Raw genomic sequence first — 10,027 nt, forward strand, 5'->3', positions numbered from 1 at the left:
TAAACAAGGTGCACTTTCCCACATTTCCCTTGCTCTTGCTATCTTCTTTTCCTTACAATTTTCTACTTATCCATCTGGTAAAGTTCTTTAAAAATTCAGTTCAAAAGTTGTCTTCTCTCTGAAGCCTTCCTTTACTTTCTGAGGAAGAACTAATCTTTTTTAGTTTGTCATGATATTTCTTTTTGACTCCCTAACTGAACTTTATGTTCATTATTCATCATTATGTTATTCTGGCTTAACTGTCTGACATTTATGTTAAATAAACATTTTTTAATTTACTGAGTGAATCAGGACTGGAGGGTGATGTCTAGGGGGACTACATGCCAATATGTGTCCATGTGAATATCTTATGGGTCCTTTTAGTAGGAACTGATCTTCTGAGTAAAGGCCCAGAGCACAGAGTAAAGGCCCCAAGTACTCCTGTGAGTGAAGCAAGAATTACAGCTGAAAGCTGCAAGTGTAACATCAAGGTTGATTTGTTCCTTCCAAGGGCTGTGATTTGCTTTCAGGTCTCTCTCAAGCATTGTCTCTGTGCTTGACATGGCATTCCCTTTATATAAGTCTGTCCCTTTTTATTATTCACTTATTTCATTGAGATGAGGTCTTGCTATGTTATTTACTTATTTTTATTGTTTGGGCTGTCCCCTAACTCCTAGACTCAAGCTATCCTTATATCTCAGCTTCCTGAGTACCTGGGACTACAGGTGTGTACTGACTACTACACTTCGCTAAGTTTTCCCTTTTTATAAGGTCATTCACTTGTCATATTCATTTAGGGCCCACACTAGACTGCATCCCAACTAATTATATCTGCAAAAAACTTCCAACCAAATAAGAGTCACATTCAGAGGGACTAGGGTTTAGAACTTCAACTTATGAATTTGGGAGGAGGTACAGTACAACCTAAGGACTAGTGAGGGTGAATTTGGTGAATACCTTTGTGTAGAATTAGCTTGGGCAAAATAATTTAGAGAAAAACGCTGCAAATGCAATGAAATATTTTACTAAAACAAACATTTAAAGCAATTTCTCAAATTCTTTCCTTGTACATTTGTTTTATTTAAAACGTTTTCAGAGTGAGTAAAGTGTGCAACTATTGACTATTAGTATATTGCTGTGGTACAGTTAATATCTGGGAGGTAGTGTCTGAGTGATATTGTGTAAGTAGTTCACTTATCTGGGCCTTTTTTTTTTTTTTTTATCTTTTATGTGAGCCACTAGTAGTAGTCTTTATCTCAAAAAATCTTTGAAAATTTTTAATTCTCGAGTCCTGTCTTTACAGCCCAGTGGAGAGATGAGACAAGCATCTGAGAAATGTGTTGTTAATGTTTGCTACATAGCATTAATAAACACAAGATAAAGCTAGAGGAGATGTTTGAGAGAAACCACCACTGGGCTTGTTTCTACCACCCCCGTGATTTTATCTTCCTTTTCTAAATGTACAAGAAACTTTTCCAAGTCTCTTACCAATCACTGTTTTGTACTGATTTTCATCATTTGATTTTTCTCGTATACAATGTAAGCTGTCCTGTCCAGTGCTTGGAACAGTGCCAGCCACCTGGCATGTGTCTAAACAGAGGCAAGAGGTGAATGGTACTGGGAACATCCTTGAGAGTATCTGTGAGGAAACAAGGCCCTTTCCCTCCCAAGGTGTCCAGTCTTCGGGTTAATGCGTATCACTTGGGTGCACATGTTTGGGTTATGCCAACCCAGTTAAAAACGGGCCCATGCATGCTTGTGGCTGGTTAAGTGTGGCTTTAGAATTTTACCTGAAGAGTCCTTGCGTAACAGTCTGAAAGTGCTACCATCCCCGATAGCCCCTTGATCCTACAGATGCCCTCAAATTTCGGGTCTTATTTAAACTGTTAAGTGGACTGTAGCTCTGGGACTCACCAGATAAGAGCACCCAGCCGCTAAAACTTTCTATTCTAATTAACCCAGGGCTTTCTAGACGCGAATGGGAGGGAAGGCCAGGAGGTCACGAAGACACAAATGTGCCCACACAGACCCTAGGCGCGTGGGCGGCCTCAGGCTGCGCAGACTCACAAAATCAGGACACTAGCTCCCCACCCCCTGCTCCAAGGGGTACCTAGCTACTCAAGGATGGTCACATAGGGACAGACGCGGGTAAAAGCCTCCAGCAGGCGGAGGGTAGCGCCCGCGGCCGGGAAGGGCGGAACCGCAGAACGGCTTCCGGGACGCGCAAGCCGGCACTGCGCAGCCGCGGCGGGCGGAGAGGCTGGCGCTGGCCGCCCGGCGCGGGCCGAAGACCATGAGCACCGCGGGCCCGGGCGGTGGCCGCCGGGCGCGAGTGTCCCGCCTTGTCTCCTTCAGCGCGAGCCACCGGCTGCACAGGTCGGGCATGCCCACACGTGCGACCGCAGCAGGCGGGCACCCGCCCCGCCGCGGAGCGCCTCGGGGGCGGGGCCGACATGCGCACTTACGTGCTCGAGCCCGAGCGGGAGGGCGGGGCTGGAGCGGCGGCCCGAGGGAGGGCTGTGCGAGCGCCGGGGCCCTCGCGGGGCTGCTTGGGCAGAAACGCCGTTCTGCAGGACTTGGCCAAGCTCCCCAGGAGGCGGTGAGGCGTGCTGGTTGAGTCTGCCCAATGCGGAGGGGTTGCCCTGGGTTCCGAACCCAGAGGCTCCACTCACTATCTCTTGACCCTCTGAGTCTGTTTAACCCGTGGCTGTGAAGTTAAGCGAAAGTTCACTCGCTTATGTTACACGGTACCTGGAGCGTCGCAAACACCGCAGACGTTAGCTAATTCTGTATGCTAGGAGCGTGAGCCCCCAAATCTAATATAATAGGAAGGCTAGTTTTATCACCTTTCTACAGAAGATGAAATGAGCCCTGATGTTCTGTTTTCTAAGCAGGCGCACAGTTGGGATTTGCACCCGGAGCACTCAGACTGCCTGCCTGCACCAGTTAGTTGATTTTGAGACTTGCACCATTCTCTAGCAAGTTCCACTCCCTGAGCTTCCGTTTCCTTGTCTGTAAAATGAGAATAATAAGATGGATTCATCCATCCATGGCTGGATAGGGTTTGTTTTGTGCTGATAAGGCCCTGTGCTAGATAACAGGATACACAACAGTGCCACACTTGTCACTGCTCCCTGTCTGGAGTTTGCAATGTGGCCAGTTTTGTGGACAGTTAAGTACAAAAATCTGTCAGTGTATTTCTGAGAGAATTTTGTGCCAAAGTTTTGTGAACTGTAGCACTCTCAGAGTGAGAAGTAGGAGAAAACAGTAATAGTAACAACCTTAAAAACAAAGGGATTCTATAATAGGAAGCTCAAGCGTATGAGGGAGCTAAGGACTCAGAAACTGAGAAATTGGATGGGTATGGATATATAAATTCATTAAGTTGTATTCTGCCTGGAAAAATAGCTAAGCGTTACAATTTTGAAATTTCATCTAATTTGAATATCACTGGAATTTTCAGTGGGCATTAAAAGTTGAGGCAGAGTAGAGCAAGATGGTTGAAGAGGAGACCGAAGTCATGTAATTATTTTTCAGGAGAAATGAGATTTTAAGCTGTTGAGGACAAATACCTATTTGTGTTTATCACTGTATGCCCTTCCTTCATTCTGCACTTGCCTTTTCCATAGGGTACTCAGTCAATGCCTTGTTGAATTGAAAAATGAAAGGACCATTATCAGAATAGTTGGAATCTTGCTGTGCAACAGGGGGATTGAATTTTAGATTTGTTCATACTAATTTTTATTGTACAGTAGTCTAATTATTGAGTGTACATTGGTTCCCCATGTATAGGTGAGTAATGAAATCAAAGTGATTTTTCCACTTGGTGAGCTACAGTAATAATAAATTATGAAACTCTTCAAAGACCAGAGCAGGTAATGTGAAGAACAGAAAGGGAGTCTGAATTTGATACTGTGTCATGCTGATTTTCTTTTTCTTTTGCTCAGCAAATCTCTGAGTGATGAGGAAAACTTGAAACTGTTTGGGAAATGCAACAATCCGAATGGCCACGGACACAATTATAAAGGTGAGAAAAACTGATGAAACATTTAATAAGGATGAAAGATGTTCAGCAAATACAAGTGTGATGAGGAAGAAGTCTTGAGGACAGTATGAATGTGTTGAGCCTTGACTCAGATTAAACGGAATTTCAAAAAACGAAAAGCTCAGTTGCCTTGGTTGGATGTTTCACCTCCCAATTGTCTACTGTGTTTTAGGTAGTCCAAAACAAAGATGTTTTAAAGAATTTTTTTCCTTGGTCTCAGTGCATAGTAAAAAATATTTTGGCTGTGTGTTTCCTTAGGTATGGCTGAAGTTAATGTTAAAATTGAATTATAATCACTGAGGAGATGAGTAGATACGTTTAACCTGATTTAAACCTTAACACTATGTATACATATAATGAAGCATCACATGGTATCCTGTTATTGTGTGCAATTTTTGGGTATCAGTTAAAAATTAAATTAAAAAATAATAAAATCAAAAATGAGATTGTATTCTTTGAGTAAACAATGAGTAACAAAAGGGGAATTTTGCCTAAGAATACTATATGGCAGGGACTGGGGCTTTAGCTCAGTGGTGGAGTGCTTGCCTCAAGGCATTGGTTCGATCCTCAGCACCACATAAAAATAAATAAATAAAGATATTGTGTCCATATACAATTACACACTATTTTTTAAAAAAGAACACTATATGGCAGAAAAATAGTTTATGTCTAAAACTTTGCCAGTAGTGTTCCAAGAAAGTAATTTGTGTAAGGGTAAGAGACTTGATTCTTTGAGACCTAGCTGATTGCTCAGAAAATAGCTATGTAAGCCATAGAGGCAGCATGTGGTGTGGTGGCATTAAAAAAGACCAGACAAGGGGGTCAGAAGATCGGGATTTCTAATTTAGTTTATCTGTGATACATCTCACTCTCAGTGTACTCACTTATCATGCAATACCTAACAGTATTTGTGTGGAGCTGAAAAAATACAAGTGTATAGAAGCTATTAATTGGTAAAGTACTGATCAAGATTTTCAAATGCTTTATATAAGCACTTGTTATTTAACAAAGCATTACTGTAAACTGTGTATACATTCTTGTAAGTAAAGGGGTTGAGGTTAAGGCCCAGTGGTAATTTTGCTTGCTTAGAGGTACTGTCCAGAATTGGACCAGTTTGGTGTATAGCTGGACACCTGCATATACATTTTTGCTTTTACAGGTAAAGATTCAGATACATCTTGATCTTCCCTTTTGTATAAACATATAAGCATAACTTACACCCTTTTGGGCATTGGCTAATTTCTTCTGCTTAGTCAAAGCTCATTCTAAGCTCCTGTCTTGGTTGAGTCTTACTTTGGTTGATAAAAAGATCTTAACTAAAAGGACTTTTTTCCCCCCAGTACTGGCAATTGAACCCAGGGCTTGCACTTGCTGAGCAGCACTCTATCTCTGATCTATATCCCCAGCTCTTTTTTTAAAAGAACTTTTTCTTTTAATTCTGAGGCAGGATATCACTAAGTTGGCCAGATAGGCTTTGAATCCCTAATCTTCCTGCCTCAGCCTCTTGTATAGCTAAAAGGACAGATGTTTTGGGGAAAATGTAAGTATAGCTTTGGTGGGGCCAGAGATCTAATAATTTATGTTGCTAATTTGTGCTTTGATGTTAATCTTTTGAAAAATCATGCTTTTTTTTTTTTTTTGTATTTTTTTTCTTTTCCATAGTTGTGGTGACAGTATATGGAGAGGTATGTGCTGAACATATTTGTGTGGTTTTGTTTACACTACTGAGTCCTCTTTCAGTGTACTTGGTGCATTCTGTGTTGAAAACTTCTGTTTCAGTTTCATCATTGTTGAATGTGCTGTCTGTGGACAGGTAGAAGAGCTGTGCAGTGAAAAGAATGCCTGATGCACGTGTGCTTTTGTGTTGAGATCAGTGATTGTCTCTGGGATGAAGGCAAATATGGGCACAGTTTGCACCTTGCAAAGCCTTTAATAGTTTACCAGAAGTTTTGATATGAAGAACCTCTTAGATTAATATTTACCCTTGTTTCTTCTTTAGATCAATCCTGTTACAGGAATGGTTATGAATTTGACTGACCTCAAAAAATATATGGAGGTAAATGCCATATTGGTGCTAATTCTGTGCTCTGCCTTCAGTATAATTTTTGGTGACTTCCTTTCCACCTCCCCAGTCAGTTCTTGCTTGAAGTTCCATAACTTTGTGAGTGGAGCTGGGTGTGGGCCTGGGAGGATAATTGGAGAAACTGCTCTTGTGGCCTTCTAAAGGTCTCCTTAATGGAAAGTAGCTGTGTTGCAATGATGGGGAGACGTGCACCTAGCATGCTTACCTTGTATTCCTTGTTGGAATATGCTGATTTCCTCCACTTCACAAATTCTATCCTTCTTTCATGACACAATTTTTTCCTTGAAGCTTTGTTTCTTTTTTGAATATTCCTTACACCTTTGCTCACCGATTTTTAACACCGCCCTTTCTTACTCATTTTGCCTTTACTATAAACTAAGGGGGGCAGTTCTTTACAGAGATAACACAGAAGCAGATATTTAATAACAACTTAATGATTGTGTTATCATATAATTTTTGCCTTGTAAGAGATCTTAGGGATCATCCAAACCATTTTTTGCATTCCGTAGATGAAGATTGAGAGATGTCATATAGTTACCTGATTTGCCCCAGGTCATGTTTGTCATTTGCAAAGTTGAGAGTAGGCTTTTTTCCTATCCAGCTGTTTTTATTATGCTATCATTTATTGAATTCTTCACATCATCTCTGCAGCTTACTTTTATTCTAAAATTTGACATTTTTTTCATAAAAATGATGTTAATAAATATTACTTCTTCCCACTACTTATCCATCTATTCAATAAACTTGCTACTTTGCATCAGTTCTTGAGCTAAGAGCTAGGAATACAAAGATGAATGAGACATAACCCACAGGGTACCTGTGTTACCTTTTCAGGAGATAAAGGAAAGTAAATGCTCAAAAGTTGTTGATTGAATAAATGAATAAGAGAATGAATGAACAAATAGCACTGTGCTGAAAGAACTATGGGAAAGGCATGAAGACAGACTTCTTGTGTCTACTAAGGACATAAAATATATATACACCAAGTATTATACCATAAAAGGCAACAGTTAGAGCTCTCAAGCCCATGCAGAGTAGAATACTACACAGGGGCTTGCTCTGCTCTTTTCCTCCTTTGTGTACTTATTGTACACTGCACACCCCCATCTGTGTGCTTGTCATGGCTCAGACAGTCTGCAGAAGTGGCTTCAGTGGAGAAGCTAAACTGAACTGAGATTGAAGATGAAACACAGGTATTTCTCCTTCCTTCCTTCTAATTTTTTAAAGACAGAAATTTATTTAGGAAAACAGAGGCACATTCAAGGAAGAGTGTGGGCTGTCTTAAAAGTGAGAAGCTGTGGGCTTGGGATATAGCTCAGTTGGTAGAGTGCTTGCCTTGGGAGCACAAGGCCCTGGGTTCAATCCCTAGCACTGCAAAAAAAAAAAAAAAAAAAAAAAAAAAAGCTTTGTGGGTACGGCAAGGAATACACATTCATGGGAGACTGTGGGGTATCTCTAGAGAGAAAAATAGAATATTGCAAGATATTCATACAAAACATCTTTTCATTTGATCTATTTTATTTAATCTATTTATTTATATTTCTATAGGGGATTGAACCCAGGGTGCTGTACCACTGAGCTATGACCCCAGTCCTCTTTATTTTTTATTTTTGAGATGCTAAGTTACTGAGTTAAGTTGTTCAGGCCTGCCTTGAACTTGCTCCTTCTTCAAGCTTCCAAGTTTCTGGTACTACAGGCATGTACTACCATGCCTGATTGTTTGATCGATTTTAAAAGCTAGTGGATCCAGACTTACTTTTTAAAAAATATTATTCTGGATTTACTCATGAAATGATTGTTATTAATGTACCCTTGAAACCATTCACTATGGAAAATTAGGTTGTTTCACAAATGCTTGAATTTTTGTACAAGAACTTAAAGTAAAACCCTAGAAATAAAACCCTGGAAAGAAAGCAGTTACAATCCTTGCTTAAGACAAGCAAAAAATTATTTAATACATGCAAGCATTAAGAAGTAGTTGTCTGTTTTAGACAACTTTTTTGTTAGCTCTGGGCCCAAGCTGAGGAAGAACGTGACAGAGGAAAGCAGCTCAGGGCATGAGGACCAGGAAGAAGGGAGCGGGAGGGGAGGGAGAGGAGAGTGAGCACAAGGGGAGAGAGGGAGAGAGAAAGGAAAGAGAGAGAAAGACAAAGAGAGATATTGATTGGCTTACCAGAGACAAAGACAAAATATGAACTACAAAGTGTTACTTCAGTGACCCATCTCCTCTAGCCACACCCCTCCTGCCTACAGTTACTACAAAGTTAATTGATATCCCTGGATTGATCCACTGATTAGGTCACATCTCTCATCATCTAATCATTTCCCTTCTGAACATTCTTGCATTATCTCACACAGGAGCTACTGGGGGATACCTCATATCTAAACTGTAGCATAGTCTTTACACATTTGATTCTTTTTCTTCTGAAAGCCTTAGATCATTCTTAAATTATTATAGCAGAAATTTAGAACTACTCACATAATTTCTGTCTAGGTCTGTTTTATAAAATATAGTGCTTATTGGATCTTTGTCCTAATAATATGTGGCATTGTTTCATAGGTGACACTGTTGTGGAAAAGTGATTCTGGTAACTTTTTGGACAGAATTCAAGGAGTGTTAAATTGAATTTTGAATCACAGTGGCTTGTATTTCAAGAAAACCCTGGCAAGTCTCTTGTACTTTTTAGTTTCTCGCCTCTGCATACGTAACAAGGATAACTCATCATTACAGGGAACTGGACCTGACTTTATTCTTACAGCTGTCAACCTTGTAAGATCGCTTTACCAGTACTGAATTAGTGGCTAAATGATAGGGTAAGGTTTAGAGGCTTACGTAGAACTGTTTGGAATTTGAGTCATGAATAACTTCAGTGGTCTTCCCCTTTGGTTTGTGTGTAGGAGGCCATCATGAAGCCCCTTGATCATAAGAATCTGGATCTGGATGTGCCATATTTTGCAGATGTTGTAAGGTGGGTGTCACCATCTTGCCTTAGATAGATAGTAAGAAAAATAATTGATTTTCACATTTTATTTGATTGCCACATGATGTCTCAAGTTCTAGTTTAATGATTTCTTTGAACACTAGAATTTGTTTTCTGTAACTGTTAGGCATGAAATTTTGGTTAATTGTTGCATTTTGAACTTCTTTACTTTTTTTTTCTGCAGCACGACAGAAAACGTAGCTGTATTTATCTGGGAAAACCTCCAGAAATTTCTTCCTGTGGGAGTTCTTTATAAAGTAAAAGTGTATGAAACTGACAATAATATTGTAGTCTATAAAGGAGAATAGTTCTTAGGGATTAACACTGTAGAAAGTCTAATTTCTTTCCATATTTAAAAAAGATCTGTATCCTCTTGGAATATTAAGTAGTCACCACATAATTGTTGTTCTGCATTGTGTTCTGAAGTGCCTGATTTATTGAAATCATTGTAAGACCTGTTGTGAATTTAAATCTATTTTAAAATAAAGCTTGTAATGTATCCTGAATATCACTTAGAGAATCCTTTATCTGTAGATTAAAAATCACTTCATCTTCAGCAAAATGTTTTGGCGTGGTATTATTTCAAAGAAAAAGAAACCTGTATTCTCTGTTATCTCATTTTTAGAATTCATTTTTTCTTAATATAAATGGTACAAATGTTTATGCAATTTAAAGTAGATGAATATTATAAAAAATAAAATTAAGCACTGGTGTGGGAGTACATTGACTGTAATCTCAGCTACTGGGAGGCCGAGGCAGGAGGATTACAAGATCAATGCTAGCCTAGGCAATTTAGTGAGACCCTGTCTCAGTATAAAATAAAAAGGGCTGGGGATGTAACTGAGATGTTAGAGCACTTGTTTACCAGGCCATGGGTTCAATCCCCAGTGAGAAAAAAAAAAAAAAAAAAAAAAATTTAGATGACTACAAGGTCTGGAG

At 39.7% G+C, this 10,027-nt stretch overlaps 1 protein-coding gene across 2 annotated transcripts; it reads left to right on the forward strand.

Annotated features, from left to right (window-relative positions):
* The first annotated feature begins 2,097 nt into the window (after positions 1-2,097).
* On the forward strand, positions 2,098-9,594 carry PTS (6-pyruvoyltetrahydropterin synthase). 2 transcript variants are annotated; one of them, XM_079103643.1, is made up of 6 exons: positions 2,098-2,355; positions 3,927-4,006; positions 5,687-5,709; positions 6,024-6,080; positions 9,006-9,076; positions 9,273-9,594. In XM_079103643.1, exons 1-6 carry the CDS (start codon positions 2,273-2,275, stop codon positions 9,394-9,396), a joined length of 438 nt encoding a protein of 145 aa, XP_078959769.1. In that variant the 5' UTR covers positions 2,098-2,272; the 3' UTR covers positions 9,397-9,594. The 2 variants fall into 2 exon arrangements, with proteins under 2 accessions (XP_078959769.1, XP_078959768.1); XM_079103642.1 differs by lacking the exon at positions 2,098-2,355 and adding an exon at positions 2,418-2,578.
* The last annotated feature ends 433 nt before the right edge of the window (positions 9,595-10,027 follow it).

The sequence above is a fragment of the Sciurus vulgaris genome (assembly GCF_902686455.1).
Source record: "Sciurus vulgaris genome assembly, chromosome: 11".
Classification (NCBI taxonomy): Eukaryota; Metazoa; Chordata; class Mammalia; order Rodentia; family Sciuridae; genus Sciurus; species Sciurus vulgaris.

Coding starts and splice junctions, on each gene's coding strand:
- PTS (XM_079103642.1), top strand. CDS start 2,433: ATGCGCACTTACGTGCTCGAGCCCGAGCGGGAGGGCGGGGCTGGAGCG. Junction 4,007..5,686: donor CCACGGACACAATTATAAAG/GTGAGAAAAACT, acceptor TCTTTTCCATAG/TTGTGGTGACAGTATATGGA. Junction 9,077..9,272: donor TATTTTGCAGATGTTGTAAG/GTGGGTGTCACC, acceptor TTTTTTCTGCAG/CACGACAGAAAACGTAGCTG.